The following is a 24,440-nucleotide window of genomic DNA, read 5'->3' on the forward strand; positions in this document are numbered from 1 at the left end:
GAGTTATTTCTCGAACAGATTTGTCCACAACTGGAGCAGCCTTCCTGTAGGAGTGGATAGTGCGGAAACAATCAAGTCATTTAAAAACCGCATTGACCGTAACTTTGCTGCGTCGGGAGTGAACTAAACGTTTTCTTGATTATGTACATTGGTGCTTTATTCCTTAATCACGCAGGCCACTCCTGTGGCTGACGGGTTGGTTCAGTCACTGAAAGCAGGCAGCCTCGCAATGAGCCAATAGGCTTTCTGCGGCCTGCTCGTCCATGTTTCCTCCTCCTCCTCCTCCTCCTTGCCTTTTTCACCACCCTCATTCATCTCTGCTCCTCCCAAGCTCCACGTTCTCTCTAGTGTGAAAACATTGCTTCATCACCACCATCATCACCACCACAACTATCTTCAACACAGCCCTTATCACCACTGCCACCTTCACCACCATCACTACCAGTTTGTCCTATAAAATGTAAATAAAAGTATCCACCTCCTAAGTTATCTATGTAATAAAACCTTGAAGTAAAAAAAGACTCAGCCACAGTGCGTCTCCGTTACTCTGACATTTGTTTTTATCACTGTGGCCACGTTTTTCTTTTTTATATCGCTTTTATTTCGTGCTCCTTCTATTGAAATATCTTTTTAGTTCCACCAATTTCCTGAATAGTAAATTTGATTGTTTACTAGCCACCATATGTAAAATAAATAGAGTTGGAGGGCGGATTGATGCCTTTGGTAATAAGTGTCTACGCAAAATGATTGGATATCGCTGGAATGATTGTGTCAAACCGGCGACTTCTCCGTGAGACTGATTCGACATATATTACCAACATAGTCCATCAACGCCAACCCCGGCTGTACGGGCACATGGCACGCTACTCAGAAGCCGACTCTGCTCATCGGGTTGTCTCTGTGAGAGACATTCCTGACTGGAGGAGGCCAAGGGGTCGCTCACAGAGTTCGCTGTTCAAGCAAGTCGACAGATCCTGCCGGGAGGTACTCAGAATGAGGAGGCCTGCATGAAGACTTCCCGGACATTATCAACATATTTTTTTTCATTATGATCCCCAAAGTGTATACAAAAATGAAAAATAAAAAAAGAGGAACAGCACTCTCGCGCTGCTGCGCTGGCAATAAATGGTCCGCAAAGTGAACGTTAGTTTGCCTATGTGACCTTGACCTTTGACCTGTGACCAAATTTTGAATGGCGGTGTAAGTCATGTCAGTAGTATACACGAACAAAACAGGTTGAATGGTTCATGAGCCAGAACGTTGACATCAACAAAAACCGTTCTTTGACTGTGACCTGAAGCTTTGACCTTGATTATAGAAAGCGATCTACGTTAGATCAATTTACATATACTACTAACCAGGAGGAGGCCAAGGGGACGCCCACGGTTTCTAATGCTTTTAAAGATAAAGACAACGTACAAAAAAACGGACGACAATACTGTGGTAGATAAGAACCAGTTACCCCAAGACACCGGCCAAAGGGAAATGCAGGATTGCCACAGTTTACCTTCCCCAGGGTCCCCCATGCAGGTGCCCCTTTATCGACAAGCCCGAAAGGGAGAATGAACAGCTGTGTGAGCTGCACGCCGAATGCCCAGGCAGGGATTCGAACCCGGGCCTTTTGAGTCGTAGCCAAGCACGCTGAGCACTGCTCCACGGAGGTGCATGTCGCAGGCAGTGATGAAAAGGAATCCTGACACCATATTCCTAAAACTAGGTACACAAGGATCCCGTTATGCCACAGAACACATCATAAAACTCTACTAAATGTGCACGTAAGAATTACATAGACGAAATAAAGCAGAAACACCTCAAAGAACACATATTCGATGTCAACCTCATTTACTTTCATGTGTCATTATCTTCTTCCCTTCCTTTTCTCTCTTCCTCTTTCGCTTTTTTTTCACATTTCTCTTTCTCTTTATTATCATCGGATTTTCATGTTTCCGATAATCGATGTGAGCCTGATTTACTTTCGTCTGTCATTTTCTTCTTACCTTCCTTTTCTCTCTTTCTCTTTCGCTGTATTTCTTTGTCATTCCTTTTTCCTTTCGTGCTCTATATGTCTTCATTATCGTTGAATTTTCATGTTTCCAATAATCGATCTGAACCTCATTTAGTTTCCGTTTCATCAATAGCAGTTACGTAAGTTATGGGAATGACGAAAGAAATAGATCAATATAGTAAGTTAGATATATATATACTGTTGTTGTTTCCTCTTCTTGTTTTCTCTAATTGCTGTTCTTTTTGCTGTTGTTCGTTTGTTTCTTTGTAGGTTGTTTTCGTCTGTTGCTTTTTCTTCCTGTTGTTGTTTTTATTTCTTTTTCTGTCCGGTTGTTTCCGACTGGTTTTTTTCTATATATTTTTTTCTGCTGTCAGTCTCTAATTGTTGTTGTTGTTGTTGTTGTTGTTGTTGTTGTTGTTGTTGTTGTTGTTGTTGTTTTCTGTTTCTCCATGCTGTTGGTGTTTTTTTTTTTTTTTGTCAATTTAGAGATACAGCACCTAGAAAAACATCCTTGTCTTTCCTCTTCCTTTCTCGTTTTAAAAGTTTTTGCCTCCCACTTCTACATCCTCCTACCTCCTTATACATTCTTCCATATCGCCGCTCTTACTTTCCACTAATCGTTTATCCTTCTACAAATCATGTACTTCATATTAGTACTTTACTTTTTTTTCTTTCTTCCTCTCTCTCTCTCTCTCTCTCTCTCTCTCTCTCTCTCTCTCTCTCTCTCTCTCTCTCTCTCTCTCTCTCTCTCTCTCTCTCTCTCTCTCTCTCTCTCTCTCTCTCTCTCTCTCTTGCAGATTTTCCTGTTAGATTTTTTCTTCCTATCTTGTATTAATTTTACTTGTTTCTCTTTTCACTTTCCTTCTTTACGTCACTCTCCCTCTCTTCCTTCCAAAGTCCATCTCTCTCTTCCTCTCTCCCTTCTTCTCTCACTCTCTCTGCCAACATGCCGGGAGAGCCATTACCCTCCTTCCCGCGCGGCTCCTCTCGCCCCCTCACTCTCACCTCCCTCTCTCGCCCTTATCCACCCCCCCAGTGACTACTTTCATTTGTTTAGGTCAGCAGCAGCGGGGTAAAATTATCATTTTTATGATTATTATTATTATTATTATTATTATTATTATTATTATTATTATTATTATTATTATTATTATTATTATTATTATTATTATTATTATTATTATTATTATTATTATTATTATTATTATTATTATTATTATTATTATTATTATTATTATTATTATTATTATTATTATTATTATTATTATTATTATTATTATTATTATTATTATTATTATTATTATTATTATTATTATATATATATATTATTATATATATATATATATATATATATATATATATATATATATATATATATATATATATATATATATATATATATATATATATATATATATATATATATATATATATATATATATATATATATATATAACAACAAAAACTATATAGATAATAATAATAGCAATCATAGCCATAAATGAGAGCCCTGAAGGAGGGCCATTTAGCAGTAGGAGGTACGTGAACACACATCCATAATAAAGAAGTCTTACCAATGCCCAGGCAACTTGCACCAATGGAATGAAAAACCTGCACGCCGAGCAGATAGTTACGTCACGCTTAAGTATACGAGGCCGTAAAGTATATAAGTGGGCGGTGGTGTGGTTGGCAGAGAGAGAGAGAGAGAGAGAGAGAGAGAGAGAGAGAGAGAGAGAGAGAGAGAGAGAGAGAGAGAGAGAGAGAGAGATAGAGAGAGAGAGAGAGAGAGAGAGAGAGAGAGAGAGAGAGAGAGAGAGAGAGAGAGAGAGAGAGAGAGAGAGAGAGAGAGAGAGAGAGAGAGAGAGAGAGAGAGAGAGAGAGAGAGAGAGAGTGCTACAATGGAGTGTGTATGCGTTGTTGGAGGTGGTGGGCGGTGGTACTGAGAGGGGTTGAGGTGGATATGATGGTGATGTGGGTGCGTGGTGTTGGGAGAGGTGAAGGTGTTTATGGTGGTGAGTGATGGTGGTGATGGTGGATGGCTGACTGAGTGGAGGGAAGAATGTTTAAAGTGTGGTACTCGCTAAACTCTGGTGGTGGTGGTGGTGGTGGTGGTTTTGGTGCGGGTGGTAAACAGTTCTGTGGGTGATAGGGAAGATGGAGGACGAGGAGGAGGAGGAGGAGGAGGTGGAGGAGGATGAAAAGGAGGAGAAGGAAGAGGATTAGAAGAAATAGGAGACTGGTGATGATGATGATGAGGAGGAGGAGGAGGAGGAGGAGAAGGAAGAGAAGGTGTAGGAAGAGGAGGGAAGGTAATGAAAATTTACATGGAATTACCGTAGACTTTGAGAGCGTTCCTACACGGCATTCCCTCTACTTCTTTCTTCGTTCCCTTCATCTACCCCTTTTCTGTACCTTCTCCTTCTTTTCCTCCTCTTCTTCCTCCCTCTTTTCTTGTGTTCTTTTTCTACCACCTGCTTCACCTCCCACTTTTCCTTCTTTTCTTCCTTTTTTTGTACTTTTTCCTGCTTTTATTCTTTCCTCTTGCTTTCTCTATCTCCCTCCTACTTCACCTCCCCCTTTCCATTCTTTTCTTGTTCTTATAATTTTGTTGCCCTCTCTTCGATGTCTCAACGTATCCTCTTCATAATTCGTGGGTGGTGACAGTTGTAACTCGCTGTTTGGGGTCGTGGTTTGGAGTTTCAGACTGGGTGCCTGTCCTGCCGACCCGTGGTTCGAACTGTCTTACCCCGGCTCGTCACTACCACGGCTTGACTCTAACTCTACCGACCGAACGAAGTATGAAGTAGCGGAATGAAGAACAAGAGCAATGTGACTTGGAGATGTGATGGTGAGTGAAGCAGATAGTAGGAAAAAAACAATAAAAGAGAGGAAGAAGAGGAAGAAAAGAAGGTACAGAGAAGAGTAGATGAAGAGAACGAAGTACCAAGTAGCGAAATGAAGAACAAGAGGAGTGTTACTTGGAGATGTGATGGTGAGTGAAGCAGATAGTAGGAAAAAAGCAGTAAAAGAGAGGAAGAAGAGGAAGAAAAGAGGAAGATAAAGAGAGGGGTAGATGAAGAGAACAAAGTACGAAGCAGCAGAATGAAAGAGAATGAGTATAGAGTGTAGAGTCTCGTCATCTACCCCTCTCTGTGCCTTCTTCTTTTCTTCCTCTTCTTCCTCTCTATTTTCTTGTTTTTTTCCTACAATCTGCTTCACTCACCATCACATCTCCAAGTCACAGTCCTTCTCTTGTACTTCATTCCTCTACTTGGTACTTCGTTCGGTCGGTAGAGTTAGAGTCAAGCCGGGGTAAGACAGTTCGAACCACGGGACGTCAGGAAAGGCACCCAGTCTGAAACTCCAAACCACGACCCCAAACAGCGACACCATATCTTGTTACGAATACGAGTTACAGCTGTCACCTCCCTTCTTTTCTTCCTCTTCTTCCTCTCTCTTTTCTTGTTTTGTTTTTCCTACTATCTGCTTCACTTTCCTTTTCCCCTCTTTTCTTGTTCTTGTTTCATCCTTCTCCTCATTTCCATCCTCACCAGTATTATCATCGTCATAATCATCATCATCCATAACAATAATGATGATGATGAAATAATAATAATAATAACAATAATAACAATAATACTAACAGCTAATTCAACCACCTGATTTGTAGGCATTCATTTATCACTTCTATAAGCCAATTTCTCTTCCTCTGTCTCTGTCTCTCTCTCTCTCTCTCTCTCTCTCTCTCTCTCTCTCTCTCTCTCTCTCTCTCTCTCTCTCTCTCTCTCTCTCTCTCTCTCTCTCTCTCTCTCTCTCTCTCTCTCTCTCTCTCTCTCTCTCCTCCCTTTACAGGCTAAGTGGATATTGCCTATAGGTGTGAATGAAAGAGGAGCGTGGATGTGGCCGTCATGGTGGCATAGCAAGAGCAGCAGAGGTTGTTGGGGAATGGGCAGTCGGCCATGACCTCCCTCCGCCCCCCACCTTTCCTCACAAGTAGCTTGATTTTAACTTCCAATCGTACTGAAAATAATGAAACCTAGCCCAACACGACCTAAGCTAACCTAACCTAATCAAATCTAATCAAACCTAACCTAACTTCTAATAGCTTTTAAGAAACCTAATCTAACCTGACTTTCTTTCTTCTTTTGTTTGTCTGTCTCCCCGCTTATCCCCAAATTCCTTTAATATCAACCGTATTTTGAGACTAGTGAGACTTAACCCACCCTGTCTCAGCTTCCTCAAGAACATGTATGGGTAACAGGGAAGTTGATATGGGTAAGTGGATAGGAACACAGGTGGAAAAGGTGGTGAGTAAAGGTGTGGCAAGATGGGAGGAGTGAATGTGGATAACTGTACAGGTAATGAGAATGTTGATACAGGTAGGGTGGGTGAATAAGGTGTGTATTTGTGGAGGGTTATGGGTGTGTGTGTGTGTGGGAGGGGGGCTGTTGGTGTGTGTGTGTGTGTGTGTGTAGAAGGATGAGGATAGGGATGTGGATGAGAGTGTAGGTATGGAAGGGTATGTGGCTGCATTGGGTGTGGATATGGATGAGGGTGTAGTTGTGGATGTGGGTATAGGGTGAAAAGAGACGGATGTGTGTGTGTGTGTGTGTGTGGTGAGAGGGATCTGTGTGGATGTGGGTTTGAGAGGGTATGGGTGTGGGGTGGAAGGAGATGGATGTGTGTGGTGTAGGGGAGAGGGATCTGTGTGGGTGTGGGTTTGAGAAGGTGGGTGTAGGTATGGGTGTGTGTGTAGTTGTGGATATGGGTGTGGGGTGGAAGGAGATGGATGTGTGTGGTGTAGGGGAGAGGGATCTGTGTGGGTGTGGGTTTGAGAAGGTGGGTGTAGGTATGGGTGTGGGTGTAGTTGTGGATATAGGTGTGGGGTGGAAGGAGATGGATGTGTGTGGTGTAGGGGATGTGGATGTGGGTTTGAGGTGTGTGTATGGGTGTGGGTGTGGGTGAGGGTGCATACAGACAGGTGAGGTGGATTTGAGCAAGGTGAGTGTACATTACGTCACACTTGGCACCTTATATATCCACATTGATTTAGTGTGTTGTCATTCGTCCTTGTGGCTCCGCTTTCTCTCTCTCTCTCTCTCTCTCTCTCTCTCTCTCTCTCTCTCTCTCTCTCTCTCTCTCTCTCTCTCTTCATATCTATCTATTTTGTTATCTCTACTCTTTCAATGTATACTCCTTTTTCCCTTTCCTTCCTTTTTTCATATTTTTTCTAACGTTTAACTGTCTCCCATACTCTCTTCTTTACTCCTATTTCTCATTCTCTCCCTCCATGCTTTACTTTCCTGTTATCTTCTCCCATACTTTCTTCACTTCTTACTTCATTTGCTTTTTACCTATTTTTCTCTCTTTACCCTTTTCATAATTCCATACTTCTCCTCAATCGCCTTTTTTCCGTCCAGTTTTTTTTTTTTCCTTTCTCCATCTCCTCTTGTTCTTCTTCCTCATCCTCTTTGGTGTCTACGTGGGTGTTCTCATCGCGGTCGAGATTTCGGACTTCTGGGCAGGTAGATATTTAACGTTTTTTTTTGTGTGTGTTTGCCACGTCCCGCTGCCTTTGATGGCGTCTCTGGTCTAGGTAGTTCTATTTCCCATATCTTTTTTGTCCCTCGGGCATAGAAGCGGCGAGTGGGGAGGATTTTGCAGGTCACGAGTGCGGTGCTGCGGCAGCCCGGCTCGGGGAACCCAACAGGTGTGTGCAAGGCTTTTTGTGGCTGGCTTCCTCCTCGCTGTGACGCCTCGGGTGGGGGCGGCGCGGCTCTGCGTGCCCTGCTGCCACGGCTCGCTGGCCAGGCGGCTGACTCATGAGGCGCCAACGATGTGCAGAGCGGAAAAAAGGACAGCTTTCTCTTCTCGTTTTTACGCTCTCCCTGTCTTGTCTCTTCCTTCTATGGGCCATTAGAACACATGTAAGATAAACTTACAGGCAACATACGATCAGGCAGGACAGCCTCCTGCAGGTGGCGGTGCCCCCAGGCCGCATGTCGGTAGCCACCATCATGACACGGCAGCTCGGCGCCCCGGCTTACACCTCCTGTAGGTGAGGGTCTGCTGTGAGGGGCTTCATAGAACAGGCGTTGCGGAGGTGGGGGTGGTCTGGGGCTGCGTGGTGTGACCAGCGACTCTGGTCCACGGGAGCACGGCACACCTGTGGCCCTCGAGTGGCAGAGCTCTGCGGGGCTCCTGCGGCGGAGCGGTTGTGCCGCCGCCGCCTTCAGCCGTCAAGGTCACTCCGGATACCGTGGCCCACGTGGCGCCGGAGCCTCCCTGCCCTGGGTGATGGCGGCGGCGTCGGCGAAGGCTGGGCGTGAAGGGCCTGGCGGCCGCGGGGCCTGCTGCTGGCGGCGGTCAGGGTGGCAGGCGAGCACTGCACGGCCACGACCTGCCGCCGAAGACCACAAGGCTCAAGTTTCCTTTAGGAGCGTGTGCGCGCCCGTTTAGGCCGGCCCTCCGCCGCCCCGCCGCCAGGATTAGACAATGTAACCCGGACGGCATTCCGGCCAAAAATACCCGGCGGGCCGCGACGCCAGCGCCATCTACTATGTATAAAATTATCCGCCGAGAGTGAAGTCGTAGTCACTTCAGGTCTGCCTTTTGCCCCGTTTACGTGGTGTGCTAGAGGCTAAGTCACAATGGTAAGTGTTGTCGCCTCGCAGGACCCTAGTGCCGCCGCGGGGCGCCCCTCTAGTGCCGCCCATAGTGTAGTGCCCGTGTACAGTGCCCCGGGGCCTCGCCACGCCCAATACAGTGCCCCAAATGTGCCAGGATATAGAGCCCCGCCAGCCCGGCCCCGCCCTCCCATGGGGGCGTGGGGCGTCGGGGCGTGGCCCAAGGGCCCGCCGGATGTGTGGATGCCCAGCTAACCCTCCTACAGAGGCCTCCTCGTAGGATAAGGATGGATTATGCACCACTCCTGAGTCTCATTAGCTTTACATTCTTTGTTTCCTGTCCGTCATGTTGCCGTAGCAGAGGGGCGTTGAGGGTCTTTCTTGACCTTAGTCTTCCGGTATCGCATCCCCCATGGCGTCACCATTCCTTCAGAATTACGATGACCAACATGGCCCGGGCACCAAGACCCACGTTATAATCATGCTTATCAAAACCCTCAGCCCCAAAAACTCTTTTAACACATCAGCAGATGACTACTTTTGCACCTTGAATTAAAATCAGTCAGTACCTTCACGGCTTCATCAGCAATAACCATAAATTAAGATTGATACATGGCTTTAATTAAAATAGTCAGGAGATCTATTACATCTGAGGGATTGTCGGATACGGGCGAATTTTATATTTCCTTTCCCAAGTGTAGACTAAACTAACACTTCTTTCTTTTCTCTCTCCCTCAGGCTGCGGATCTCAGTGCTCGCGACGTTGAGAGTAAGTAAAAGGGTGTTCCAGCCTAGCTTCAACCTATACACACACAGACTCCTATCTCACAAGTCACCTTCATCTTTGTGAAACCGCAGCACCCTATTTCTCCCATGACATGAAAATGAAGAATATTGGAAACAAGTGTCCAAATGAGTGCAGAGTAGCGCTAACAGAACTCAAATAAGAAGATAAATGATAGAAAAATAATTGATAAGAAATATAAAACTAGAAACCCAATGAAACAAAAGAAAAAAGAGAAAAATGACAGAAAAGATAATGGAGAAAGAAGAACAGTTACGAATGGCTAATGCCTGGACAAGGAGGCGAATAGAGAAATAATATAATAGGGGGAAAATGTTCATATAAGGATGGAGAGAGGGTTGAGTTGGCCACTGTATCCCCACCCCCTCCCTTCTCCCTCCCACCCCCATCTTGCCTCTAGCTGCTACCTTGTGCCGGCTAGTACACCAAAAATACCCACCTCCTTCCCTCTCTCCCTCCCTTCCCTTCCTCCTTGCCCCTCTCCTTCCCTTCCTCCCAGCCGGCCTTGGCACAGCAGACAACCACCAACTAAGTTCCTTGACGCCGGCTATTATTGTCTTGAAATTCCTTTGACTTAGTCACTGGCAAAACGTCGTCTCTCCGCTATAAGGAACTTGAAATAATATGGGTGGCCGGCTGAGGTGCACTTGTGTTGGCCAATGGGACCTGACCGTTTTTGTCTTCGGAACTTATGATGATGCTCAGGAGTGATGACGATGATGATGATGGTGTTGAAGATGATGAAACACGACGTGGACAGTTGACTTTTCATTTGACTTTGCGAGTCAGAATGCCAGAATAGGATGGAAAGTTATGGAAAACGAAAGAGAAAGATGAAAGTTAATTAAAAGGAAAGAGGAATAGGACACATGCTCTCCTCTTATCCTTTCCATCCTTCAGATGACTGATGAGAAGCAGGAAAAAAAGATAGAAGGAAGACAGTGTCCGTGTCCATGTGTACCACGTGACCTGCCTACTAGGAGCCGCCGTCTATCACACTATATATGGCCCGGAGCCTCGACCATACGACTCAATCCACCAATAAGATGCTTTGACACTCGACACTCCGCCACCCCCATCTCTAGTCCAATTGAAGAACTTACACCTTTCAGCCTTTACAATTCGAAAACTTGAACGTCAATGCGTGATCAGATTCAAGAACTAATCGATCAAGAAAGGAAATATTCGACAAGAAGCGTCCAGAATCATTACACTTTCAGCCAACACGTTTGAAATGATACGAAAACAAAGAATAAGAAATAGATCGAAATTCAAGTCTGGAACGTAGTTGATCATACTAGATTCGAGCCCCAGAAGATATAAGGAAGAGATGTAAAGTGAGAGGAATACAAGCTCAAAAAAGTAGGATATGGCTGAATCAAGTAACATTCAGGTAATGTCAGAAAACATAACGAAGAAACAACAAATTACGTAAATACGCAGAACATCAACAGATGGAATAGAAAAAAAAACGTTTTCTAGATAGTTCGAACGCTTTGTAAAACATGAAAACCAATGGACTCTACTTACATGCTTTAGATGAGATTTGGATCCCCTCTAGGCACCCGACCTGCAGAAGACAAGCACACACTTTGTATTCATAATACATACACAGTAAACACAGGCAATCAAACCATCAAGCCTTCCCCTTCAAGCTGTAACTTCAGTAAGACGCATGCAGATACATTCGGTAAATACCTTTGCAGCTACACAATAAATAAATACATACATACAATTTAAATTCATACAAGGTAAAACTATTCAAGACTGTAACATTTGTAGGACACAATAAGTGGGAGGGATTCTGGAGCTGCCCTTTGTAGGCCACCCGGTCTCTTGCAGTTTCCCTATATTCTTATATTCTCATGTTCTTATGATATTTCGGTAAATACCTTTGCATCTAAACAATAAATACATACATAGAACTATATTCATATAAGGTTAAACTATCCCACAAGTATCACATTGCCACGAAAATTAAAGCAGTACATGATTCACGGCTCAGGCTGCAGCTAAACCCATATGACAAGGCAAGAACCATAACACTAGAACATTGATTATGAGGACCATCTCTTTCCACACACCTATTCGAAGAGGAGATATCATGATCCTCTGGCATGACACAGCGCCATGCCCGTCTTCCCCAACCCCTACTGGCACTATATAGTCACCGATGGCCATATATTAGGCTAGAAAAACATATCACTCCACCGCGCACTCCGCCTTCGTCTCTCTTCTGTTTGTTTACATTTCTCAGCGAGCGTTCGAACGAGCGTGATTTTTCCCCGACGTAACGGAACGCTAAATGTACTGTTCCGAAACTAAATTGATACCGTTAGTGTTTTATCATTATTAATAGCAGTATTAGTAGTACGTAATAGTAGTAAAAGTAGTAGTAGTAGTAGTAGTAGTAGTAGTAGTGGTATAGGAGTAGCAGTAGTCCGTCTTTTTCTAAATAACTACCGTAAATGTAAAAATGGCACGAGACAATAAAAAAAAAATAGGAATGATAATGTTACTCGTAGTAATGGAAATCAACGCAAAAATTAAGATATATTACATGAAAGTAGGACTGAAAACGAGAGAGAGAGAGAGAGAGAGAGAGAGAGAGAGAGTACAAGGGAGCAGAGAAAGGAGAAAACGGAGTAAAGCGGAGGAAAAGAGAGGCAGTGGGGGGTGCCGGGGCCAGGCTGGGGTGCCTTATATGGCGCGACACTATTCCTGTGGACACCTGATAGCGGTGCCAGTGCCAAAGCGGGGCTGGCGAGGCGCTAGGCAGGGGTAACGGAGGGAGGGAGGGAAGGGGCGCCAGCCATCCTACAGAGCTACGCATGGTATAGTCACTCTTATTATCATCATCATTAGTGGGAGTATTAATCGTCGTAGCAGCGTAGTAGTAGTAGTAGTAGTAGTAGTAGTAGTAGTAGTAGTAGTAGTAGTAGTAGTAGTAGTAGTATATAGAGTTTTGTGGCGTATACGTCCAGGCAACATTGCGATTTTGTTGTTGAAATGTTAAATTTTGCTTAAAATATTTGACCTCTTTGTAGGTAAACGAGTAACGTTGCTAAATAATCGAAAATAGGAGGAAAAACAGAAGTAAAGTCAGAAAATAATCGATTTTTTTTATATCAGAAAGCATTGAAATTCCTATTGTCCTCGCTCCGTAATTGAGTCGCCTCGATATATAGAGAGAAAATAAGGGTTTTAAGAATTGAAAGCCAAAAAAATATCCAGAAAATGTCAGCCAAAACAATGAAAAAAGATAAAACAATATGGACACAATCTAAATCATAAGTAAAAGTCATATCATTCATATATCTGTTACAACACAGCACAAAATCCTTCAAATATCATCCCCTCATTAGTCAAGGGTGAAGTTTCTATTTTCTGAGTAAGGAAACTTTTGGTCTGCCTCCCTACCTGTAAAAAAAAAAGTTGTTTCAGTAAAGTTATCTATTGTTTCATTTTTCGCAGTCGTTGTTTCATGGCCGAACGAAAAAAACACACATTTTCTCATTGCATAAAATTATCCTACTTGCACGGCCATCAAAATCCTCAAGTAAACATTGCATTTAAATACCTAATATTTTACTACTATGATAAAGCTCACCGTAATTAACCTAACCTATATTTTACTTGCTAGCCTTTTGTGAAATTCTCCTTCTTAAATTAATATTAAATTAAATATTTTTTTCTCCTCTAACTAGAACTCGCCTTCAAACGAGCACACCATATATGAATAACCAAACATAACCTAGCCTTACTCCTGACTATATTTTCTCATTCATTCCTTACAGGGGTGAAATTCGCCTTCTCAATCTATGACTTCGAGGGCAATGGCACGATGGACGCCTTCTACATCGGCGACTGCCTCCGAGCCCTGAACCTGAACCCCACCCTGGCTGTCATTGAGAAGGTTGGAGGCAAGGACAAGAAGAAGGAAAAGATGATCAAGGTTGATGACTTCATGCCCATTTTCGCTCAGGTCAAGAAGGACAAGGACGCCGGCTCTTACGAGGACTTCATGGAGGTGCTTAAGCTCTACGACAAGTCTGAGAACGGCTTGATGATGTACGCTGAGCTCGAACACATCCTCCTTTCCCTTGGTGAGTACCAGGGAGGGAATAAAGTACTGAACGGAGAGGTCTGCCTTAGTAAAAAGAATTCACTGGGTAAGAGGTGAGGTTGAGAACAGCATGATGATACCAAGCTAGAGCACACTCTTAGGGTGAAGAATGTTAAAGCATGTAGGGATAACGTACAGAAGAGAGCGTATGAGATTAATTGACTAATTGGCTATGCTGGGAACTGTATGAGGTTGAAAACGGCATGGTGATTTGCTTCAAGTTGGAGTAGATCTTCCTTTGATGAATAACGGAAGACTAAAAGCTGACTGAGGAAGAACATGAGAGTGGTCGTCTAAGTAAAAAAAATGTCTGAGGTTTTGTAAATCTGAGAAGGGTATGATGATGATGCACGCTGAGCTGGAAAGCATTCTCTTTCCTCGCAGTGAGTAACATGGAACAATAAGCTGGCCATAAATACAAGTAATGAGACGTGTGAAAACTGTGAACTAAGTGAAGATAATGCTGGAGACTTCAAGAATCCAAGAATGGCTTATGTATGCCGGACCGAAACGCCCCCTTCCTCATTTGGTGATAACAGGGGGCTAAACGTTGGCCGAATATAGAGGTTGTAATGTTAATAATAATGCCTGGAAGCTTAATAGATAAAAGGCGGTGTCACACGCCGTGGTGATTTCTACCAGTACGAGTTACTCTTTGCCTTACAACCTTGCATCATCATGACATTGCCCCGACCAAAGTGTTAAAATCACTGTTCGAAGGTGAATACCATGGTGAGACAAAGGGAGGAGGCGCCAAATAACTCTGCATAATTAAAAACTACCAAAAGACGATGGTACTAGGAGAAAATACCTAAACATTGGGGAAGAAAATACCAAAAAGATGCTCCTTACCGTGGAAAAATACCAAAATATGATGGTACTAGGAAAAAATACCAAAACGTGCCGTAATAGTAGACAAATACCAAAAAACGCTAGAAAATGGACGTGTACGACATTGCCTAAGTAAACACAATGTTCCAGGGAGCTACAGGACAAACTAACAAGGCTGAGGACAATTTATAGTGAAACCAAATTGTCGAGTCCGTTTTGGCGTTGGCTCCCGCGGGTCCATTTCTCCCCTCTGCTCTGCCACACTGTCCCAACACCTATTCTTTCCTCTCATATGTTACCTATAGCTTACATATGAGAGGAAGGGATAGGTCTTGGGACTGTATGGCAGAGCAGAGGGGAGGAAAGGACCCGCGGGAGCCTACGCCAGACCGGCCTCGACATATTTGGAAGACTATAGTTATATCTGATGTCCGAACTGATGTGGGAAAGTGTGACGGATATTAATCATCGTTCAGAAACTAGTCTCGAAGGTGCAGGAGGGTGGCTAAAAATGTATCAAGTCAGGGATTTCAATAGATTAAAACTGGCGCTGAGAAAAAAATGCAAAGTATCATAATTTTTTTATTGTTTTCCTTCTTATTCTTATTATTCTTATTCTTATTCTTATTATTATTACTATCATTTCTATTATTATTATTATTATTGTTATTATCATTACTACCACAATCATTTTACACACATTATTTTTACCTTTGTGTACATGTGAATAGTATTATCAGGTTGAAAGTAGTACAGTAATGAACAGCATTATTATCAGTATTGGTAAAAATTTTGTCCATGTCCCTTTGAGCTTCGTTCACAATAGAGCCACTCTATTAGGAAATATACGCCTGCGTGGTCTAGTGGTCAGCGTGCCTGGCTTCTTCTCAGCGGACCCGGGTTCGAATCCCGGGCCGGGCAGTCGGCGTGCAGCTCACCCAGCTGTTCATCCTCCCTCTCGGGCTGGTCGATAAATGGGTACCTGGGGAAACCTGGGGAAGAAAGGGCCAATGTTACGGAGATGAGCACCGAGGCCACGCGCTGCTACAGCGTATGCCCCCAATTTTACCTTTTGCCTTTATTAGGATCAAAGCAATAGCTGGTAGAAAGATGGTGAATAATGGTAATGCTTCCGCCACAATCACCGTCACTGTCCACCTCGTCACCTTCACCAAAGTGCACGGGTGACCCATTCCGCTGCAGGTGAATCACTGTTGGAATGAAAGTGATGGTTGTTGAAATGATTACGATTATTAGCATTATTATTACCACAATCACCGCTACTCTCCACCTCATCCCTTTTACCGTTTTGCACAGGTGAGCGCCTCGAAAAGAGCGAACTGGAGCCCGTCCTGAAGGAGTGCTGTGAAGAGGAGGACGAAGACGGCTTCATTCCCTATGAACGTAAGTCTCTCCCTCCCACCGGCCCTCCCTCCGCTACACACACACGTTCCACCTTCATCCACCTCTCCGCTCCTCCACCTGGTCACTCTGCCCTCATCCGATTCTTCCCACACTTCACTTTTCTTCTTCATCATTCCCTGGTAACGTCTTTTCCACCTTTTCCATCCAACCCCGTCATCTGTTTCCCCTCCATTTCATTTTCTTCATTCTTTCAGCCCTCCACCTCTCATTCTAACGTGCATCCAACCTCCCACCTGCTCATCCTTATACGTCTACTCGTCTATCACTTGTTTCAACGTTTCATGAGCACTTTCCTTCACCTTTCATCGTCTCTCCACCCCTCCACCACTCCTCCCACGCATTCGCCCCCCCCTCTCTCTCTCTCTCTCTCTCTCTCTCTCTCTCTCTCTCTCTCTCTCTCTCTCTCTCTCTCTCTCTCTCTCTCTCTCTCCATCCTCCCCCGTATCTGGTCATCCATTCATTCCATTTCTCCTTGCCTCCCAATCTCCGCTCTTTCCTCCCTCCCTCCTGCCCACCAACTCCCTCCCTCCCCTCCCTCCCTGATATCCTCTAGACTTCCTATGTATTTTAAGTGTCAATGTTTCTCTTATTACCGTCAAAATAACAGAGAGTACTTTCCATAATCAGATATATAGATTTTGTTTCAAGTAGATGTGTCCTGATTTCCTTCGTCCCTCCTCCTCCCCCTCTCTCCCCTCCCTCGTCCCACCCAGCGCCTTTCCCCTCTCCCTCATACCATCCACAGGTTATTGTTATGATTGTTGTGAAGTTATTATTGGTGCTCTTATTCTCTCTCTCTCTCTCTCTCTCTCTCTCTCTCTCTCTCTCTCTCTCTCTCTCTCTCACAGCTGATTTTTCTTTCAATTTCTCACCATTCTATTTTTTTAGTCCAGCATTTAAATCAACAACTTAGTGTCATCGCCAGTGTAATAATGATGATGATGTTGATGATGAAGAGAAGGACCATAGTTACTGATGATGATGGAAAAAATGAAAAGTGATGATGGTGATTATAATGATGCTTCTGATACTGATGCTGATGATGGTGATAATGGAGATGATGATGATGATGATGGTAGAGCAAAAGGAACAATGATGACAAGGACTTGGAAGGAATATATGGTATTTTTCCCCCAACGTAAATGGTAACGATAATGATGATGATGATGATGATGATGATGACGGTGAGAATATTAAGGGAATGCTGGCCCTGGTGTCGTGTTTCTATGATGAGACACTCTCTCTCTCTCTCTCTCTCTCTCTCTCTCTCTCTCTCTCTCTCTCTCTCTCTCTCTCTCTCTCTCTCTCTCTCTCTCGCACTAAACGAACATTCCTTTACAGCCTTCCTTGCGAAACTCTGCAAAGATATCAAGTAAACAAGAAAAATGCTAATGCGTAAGTAAGATGAGTTCCCCCCCCCCCTTGGCACGCACCTGTGTGTGATGAAGCATACCTGTAAAAGCCCTCCACTCCCTCCCTCTCTCCCTTCCTCCCTGGCTCCCTCCTTCACGCGCAGCTCCCCTCCCTCACGCGCACCCTGTGTTCCCCTCCCTCACGCTCAGCTGGCGCCGCTCCCCTTCCTCGCTCGGTTCCTTAAATCTTGCCATCCTTCGTACTAGCAAAGTTTTATTCCCTTCCTCCCTCCCTTCCTGTCTCCCCCCTCACGTGGAGCTCCCCCCCTTGCTCAGCTCGCGTTCCCCCCATCGCTCAGCTCACGCTCCCCCCTCTCACGCTCAGCTCGCGCTCAGCTCCCCTTCCTTGTTCGGTTCCCATAATCTTGTCCCCATTGCGCTATCTCAGTGTTATTGCCTCCCTTTTTCCCTCCATCCCTCCCTCCCTCCAATCCCTCCCACTAGCTCGGTTGCATTACCTTTAAGTATTAGTCTTGAACCTCCACCGCCCTCGACACCTGGACGTAACAGGGTTAAAACGAATTTAAACCTAGACAAGATCAGGTTGAATGGGTCTTAATAGTTTTTTTCGTACATTGGTACTTGAGGCTAAATAGATTCGTGTTTATTCCATTTTTTATAACTTATTAGAATTTTAGTTGGCATACAGCACAAAAATCTGCTTTCTTGTGAATTTGACTTAGTTGTCTTGATAACCCTTTCCCGTTTTCCTTAGCTAGTATAGTCTCTGCTCTGTAATCCTCAATCCGGTTTTTTTTAAATGCTAGCACCATTTCTGCCCCGTTTTTGCCCCCTCAATTAAAGGACGTCAACGCCATTCAAGCTACAAGAAAATAATATAAAAATGCAGCAGCACTTATAAAAAGAGGTCTATTTGCATTAACTTGACACATACGCCCCGCCCCGCCCATCCTTTCCCCCCGACGTGTGTGAATGGGCAACTTCCAGGATAAGCCCCGGCCCGTTTCAAGCCCCGGTAATCACAGGGGTCAGGAGGCGGGGATGGGCGAGGCTGCTAGGTCGAGTTGGTACATGCGGACCGATAAAGCCCTTAGCAGCATGCAGGAGGCAGTGGTTGTCCACCGCTCGGAGTGGTTCTCGACGACGACCGAGCAACCCGATGCTCATACGACCGCAATACGTACATTTTACTTCATTATTTTTTCTTTGCACTAAAATATTTCCTGCACGTAATAAAGTTATGTATATTTCAGGTAGCTACAATATCAGCAATATTCTTATTATTATTATAATGTTTTTGCTTTCTATAACTTTTTTTCCACATCATGTAAAACTCCTTATTATGCCGAGTATATAAATTATTGCTTACATTATTATTATTATTGTTATTTACTATTTATTTATTTATTTATTTGTTATTTACTTCATTTATATTTTTGCTGGCCTGCTGAGCTCAGAACCGTAGATTATATTTTTGCAGTATACCGCCTGTTGTACCCTGCATTACAATGTGCTGATTGCCTTACAGCCTTCCTAAAGAGAGTTTTGGCCTACAAAGTCTAAAAGGATGATTCTAGTAAGTTGTCAGCGTGTATAATTTTACTAAGGAGTCGATAACACCCCGTTTTCTTTTATAATTTTTTTCGTTCTTTTTACTCAAAAGCCATAACCCGCTGCTATAAGCATTTTCGTCCATATCGTCCGATTCTTATTTACTTTCTGCTTTCTATCAGCAATGGAAGAAACAACATCAGTGTATCTTATTGCCAGTTTTATAACACGCCTTACTATTTCACTGCTACTGACCTTACCTCTTCTGCTACCACTGTTACTGCTTCCACCACCACTACTACTACTACTACTACTACTACTACTACTACTACTACTGCTACTTCCACTACTATTATACTACTTCCATTACTACTGCTACTACTACTTCCACTACTACAACTTCCACTACTACTACTACTACTACTACTATTACTATTCTACTACTGCTACTACTACTACTACTACTACTACTACTACTACTATTCTACTACTACTGCTTCTGCTGCTGCTGTTGCTGCTGCTTCCTTGCGTGATTATTATTTATTTATTTTTACCTGTCGTGATGTCACTGTGAACCGTCGACTTGTCATTTTCTTTATTTCAACGACTCGACTTTTTTGCTGTGACTACCAGAAGCCATGGACGGCGGCCTTCACTCCTCTGTTATTTTTTTCTTTGATTTACTGAGTTCATGGTACCTTTACTTCCGTACCCGTTCCCTTTCACCCCTCGTTCTCTCACATGTTCCAATATCTTATAATTTCTTTATATGAGATGTATGTTATATATATTCTTGTATTTCTTTTCTTTTTTGGTTGGTCCCTTACCTCCTCATGTCCTTCCTCCCATGATATATGTATGTTATCCTAACTAACGTATATTGCACGACTTGTTATGTTTGTTTTCGTTGTCTAATACTATTACAGTGGCCTCAGGTTTTGTAGGATAGCGATGCACTCAGAGGAGCAATCTTTACTCATCCACAACCACTTTTTCCAGTAGTACCTCTAAATTATTGTGATCATATAAAAAGAATGGCATTTTCCTGTATATTTTCTTGCAGTCTTAAGATAGGAAAATAACTGACTGATAATAAAAGGAAAATTTTACCTGAATAGTATTACCTGAAAAGCGAAATTGTTAGGGTAAATGTTTCCTTTTTGCATTAATCAGCAATCTTCCCGCCTCGAGATTTGACTTTATACAGAGTAAATAGCATTCCACAGCTGCAAAAGTCTTCATCAGTTATCGCATTCTTCTCTAAGTCTCTTTTTTTCTTATTTTCTGTCTCAACCACTTTGATGTCATACTCCTTTGCGCATTTGGGTGCGTCACTGTCATGGCTGCAGCCACTGTAGTGCGTTGTGTGTACAGCCAGGAGACCAAAGAGCAGGTAAATTCACCCTAGAGATCATTACAGATGTTTGGTGTTGGTGCGTCACGGATCTTGTTTGGCACATTATGGATTGCATCATATATTCTTTTTATTTAACTTGTCATAAATTCAAGAGATCTTGGGGTGTAATTACTGCAGCTTTTTAATCTGCTGGTCGTACATACGGTTCTGTTGTATTGTAGAATTTAGTAAGATCAAATCTGTATGGTGTGCAGACTTTGATATAGTATATATAGTATAATTATAATGTCGCCTCCACCTACATGTATGTCTTTGCTGGGGTGGGTTCGGAAAGAATGTGACAAGAACTATTTTGGTATATTCACTTAACCAGACTGTGATGTAAACAAAAGCACTTGACACCCACCACACCCAACAAAAGTGACGGGTAGAAGTCTACACACGAGTGATAGACCCCTTCCCCCTCCCACATACACATACACATACACCCCGGGTTCGATTCCCGGGTGCAGTGAAGAAAAATGGGCAGTCTCCTTTAATCTGTGCTCCCTGTCCAACTATAATAGTAGCCAATGGGTACCGGGTGTAAGTCAGGGGTTGTGTCCCGCCTGGTGTCACCCCGTGGGTGAGATTCCAGCCATGCCTATAGATCCGTCACTGTGAGCTCCAAGCTCACTGGGGGAGGGTACTGACCGGCGACCCCGCGTCCAGCGCGTGGCTAGACAATGGTGAACTTCACACACACAGACACACACACACAGACACGCACACACGCACACACACACACACTCACACACATACACACACTCCTACTCCCATGGTGCAGTGGACTAAGGTCCTTAGAGGCTGACGCCTAGCAGATTGAGGTTTGATCCAAGCTCAGGCAGATTTTTTTTCCCTGACAAGGAGCAGTTTGTATCCCTCTTGAGCGAGAGGGATACGGGTGTGTGGTGTGCGAGGACCCATCAGTACCCATATAATATTTAAACGAGCTCCAAAGCTCTCTGGGAGGGTACTGGTTGGCGATCACGAGCCCAGCACGTGATCAGACCATTGTGGAAAAAATATTACACTCTCAATTGACTCGTAGTAACAGTAGTAGTAGTAGTAGTAGTAGTAGTAGTAGTGGTATAATCTGCTATATATTGGTACACAGTGACAATTTCCGTTAATCACATCAACCTTTACTCTAACTGAATGACAATAGATGTTTATTACTGTTGTTCAGTGTCGTTTGGTTGCATCCTAACGCATTCTTTCCTCCTCTCGCAGCTTTCCTGAAGAAGATTGCTGCCATACTCTAAATCCGCTCTCCAAATCCGCTCTCCATCTTCAACTCTTGACGTCAGAACGGGAGTGCGCATGAGTACACCATCGTCATTCGGAGTGTCAATGCAGTGTACAATCATTCTGTGAGCACAGCTAACCCACAGACATTTATAATCAGTTATAGTAAATTGAAGTAAAAAGAAACACCAACAGCGACATCAAGAAGAAGGATTATATATTCAGTTATCAAGTGATTGCAGCCGAAGAAAAATAACAATAAATCTTTGTCCTCTATAATATTTATTTCTTAAAGGAACGAGAGGCACCACCCGTTACATGCTCATTTTGTCCTTCTGTCTGTGTGTGTACATGTGTGTGCGCGAACGTGTGTGCGTGTGTGTGCGTGCGTGTAGCAGCGTGAAGGTCCCATGGATCTCTGAAGCGTCTCCTTTTTCATCCACGCTGGGCCTCGGGGGGGGCGGAGGGTGAAGGCGGCGGCGGGCACGGACGCGAGACCTGTTGACCAGACCTGAAGTGACCACTTGATCCGCATAGCCAGCCCGCCCTGCGCCACCTAGCGGCGGGTGGCTACAACGCCATTACCGTGCACCGCCGCAGCCCCGCACTCCACCGGTTGTCCATCACCAGGGGCTGCGTGGGGCACCACCCGCCCGATCCGCCCTGCCTCCCCCGCCTCCCCCTGCACGCCCACGAGAGCCTCTGCCACACCCGACAAAGGTGACCAGGGGGAGTGTCACAGTCAGCCAGTCTAGACGATCAGTTAACAAGGCCGCCCACTTCAGTCAGTCAGTCAGTCAGTCCGCTCGGAACGGCATCGTTTACCAATAACTGCTGTCTGTAGGCACATTGGTTAAGTTCTCTATCGTCTCAATAAAAGGAAAACATCTTGATTACGTGTTTCAATACATACCCTTCTCCTCAGTTGTCCCTGCTTCCCGCTGTCCTCCTTTTCCTTTAGCTCAGTTCCTTTTATCATTGCTTACCTTCCTCATTCGTTTCTTACCTTCCTTTTATATAATTCTCATTTTCCTTTAGCCTAGTAATTCATTCCATCTTGCCTTCTATCCAACACTTATTTCCTATAAAAGGGGATTAACGAATCACTCAAGCTAGGTAGATGAAACCATAAAATTAAAGCTCTAAGAGGATGCTCCTCCCTGTACCGAGAAGCACAGTGAGCCAGGATTGACCTCAACCTTTCGGTCGCGAGTCAAATACCATACCCGCCCACTTTGCCACTTGCTCCCTCTATCTTCCTTCTAGCCCAATGGTCCCCAGCTTTTCCTAAGCCTCACAGGCCTAGAAAACGTTTCAGTAATGTTTATACCCCATAGTAAAATAAGATAAAATGAAGATAAAATTCTAATAGCTATTATTCGACCACAAACTGAACCATATACAACAATGGGGGTAAAGAAATTGAACTTAAAAATAAGCTTTTTTTTCCTTTACCTTTCCTCTTGCCCCTCCGAGCCCTCTCCAACCTCCTCCCTTGATATGTTTCCTCTTTCCCCGTTGTCTCCTTCCTTTCCTCCCTCCTTCTCTTGCCTCTCCCTCCACCTGTGCTATCGATAATATCGGAAACATTATGGACATCATTAGCTTCTTTTCTTTTTCATAACTGACATTTTTCAGCATTTTATAATAAACATAATGAGATATCTTGTCACAGTGTTTTATTCCAGCCTCTCTATGATTTTGTAAATGGCTGAGCTTTAGTCGGAATGAACAGCTCTCCAACATCGTAAACATTATGATCATTATAAAGAGCTACGTGACCTGTGATTACTGGGGCAACGTAAACAATATTATTCTTTCTCCTGACAGCTTTTACCGATTTTCACATGACCCCACTGTTTTGAGGTTGCGGCTTGGAGTTAAAGACCGATGACGTCTCTGACGTCACATCAGGGAACAGATGGACTTTGATGGATTTAAAAGGAAAACCCAAGAAACAATAACAGTTCCAGAAATATTTGGAAGTGTGGGAAGACAGACGACCGGGTGGAGAAGAGAAAGTTTTGAAAGGAGAGAAGGTAGACAATCAGGTGGTGATGTGAAATTTTTAGGAATCAAACGCTTTGCGTATTTTTTAAATAATTGATTCTTAATACTCTTTATTTATCTCTATTTTTTTTTCAAGTACCAATCTCTCTCTCTCTCTCTCTCTCTCTCTCTCTCTCTCTCTCTCTCTCTCTCTCTCTCTCTCTCTCTCTCTCTCTCTCTCTCTCTCTCTCTCTCTCTCTCTGTTATCGTATTGTGTTCTCTTTTTCCATTTGTCTGGCCTTCATACTTTCTCCCATTGTGTATGTCCTCTCTCTCTCTCTCTCTCTCTCTCTCTCTCTCTCTCTCTCTCTCTCTCTCTCTCTCTCTCTCCGATAGCTCAATCGGTTAGAGCGCCGAGCTGCAAGGCTTCACGGCCAAGCGGCGGCGGTTCGAGCCCCGCTCAGGTTACTGTTCCCCATTGAGCAAAGGGGATGAGGTGTGTGGTGTGTGAGGTCCTGGCAGTACCCAGAGATCGACAATAATGAGAACTTGCTCACGTCGTGAGGGTACCTGTTAGTGAAAGCGAGTCCAACTCGTGATCAGGCCGTGATGAATTACACACATATATATATATATATATATATATATATATATATATATATATATATATATATATATATATATATATATATATATATATATATATATATACACACACACACACACACACACACACACACACACACACACACACACACTCTCTCTCTCTCTCTCTCTCTCTCTCTCTCTCTCTCTCTCTCTCTCACACACACACACACACACACACACACGTCTGAAATAGAAAACAAGAGGAGACAAATACTCAGGAACGACTGAGATAAAAGTATAATGCTTAAAACATTAAAATGTTTCAAAAAGACGAACCGGCATCCCTTCAGGTAAGAATTAGAGAGAGAGAGAGAGAGAGAGAGAGAGAGAGAGAGAGAGAGAGAGAGAGAGAGAGAGAGAGAGAGAGAGAGAGAGAGAGAACTTAGGGAGAGAGAGAGAGAGAGAGAGAGAGAGAGA

The 24,440-nt window shown here is 43.8% G+C and overlaps 2 protein-coding genes across 8 annotated transcripts in view; one reads left to right on the forward strand and one right to left on the reverse strand.

The window, feature by feature from the left end:
• The window catches only part of LOC126983870 (uncharacterized), a 130,167-nt gene that overhangs the window by 42,688 nt on the left and 63,039 nt on the right, over nucleotides 1-24,440 (reverse strand). For 2 of the 4 annotated variants that reach the window (XM_050837022.1, XM_050837020.1), the window contains exons 1-2: nucleotides 11,521-13,219; nucleotides 10,967-11,006 (exon numbers count right to left, since the gene is read on the reverse strand). Coding sequence is in view for 1 of the 4 variants with exons in the window: in XM_050837019.1 (XP_050692976.1) it covers nucleotides 10,967-11,045 (79 nt within the window). In the remaining 3 variants the exon portion in view is untranslated. The other 2 variants (XM_050837021.1, XM_050837019.1) reach the window with 2 other exon arrangements.
• On the forward strand, nucleotides 8,522-22,279 carry LOC126983874 (myosin light chain 1). 4 transcript variants are annotated; one of them, XR_007736274.1, is made up of 7 exons: nucleotides 8,522-8,658; nucleotides 9,370-9,400; nucleotides 13,234-13,542; nucleotides 15,711-15,797; nucleotides 17,160-17,213; nucleotides 18,720-18,767; nucleotides 21,372-22,279. XR_007736274.1 is itself a non-coding variant. In XM_050837028.1 (6 exons), the coding sequence occupies exons 1-5, from the start codon at nucleotides 8,656-8,658 to the stop codon at nucleotides 17,192-17,194; spliced, it is 465 nt and encodes a 154-aa protein (XP_050692985.1). In that variant the 5' UTR covers nucleotides 8,522-8,655; the 3' UTR covers nucleotides 17,195-17,213; nucleotides 21,372-22,279. The 4 variants fall into 4 exon arrangements, 3 of the variants coding, with proteins under 3 accessions (XP_050692985.1, XP_050692984.1, XP_050692986.1); XM_050837028.1 differs by lacking the exon at nucleotides 18,720-18,767; XM_050837027.1 differs by lacking the exon at nucleotides 17,160-17,213.

The sequence above is a fragment of the Eriocheir sinensis genome, chromosome 55 (assembly GCF_024679095.1).
Source record: "Eriocheir sinensis breed Jianghai 21 chromosome 55, ASM2467909v1, whole genome shotgun sequence".
NCBI lineage: Eukaryota > Metazoa > Arthropoda > Malacostraca > Decapoda > Varunidae > Eriocheir > Eriocheir sinensis.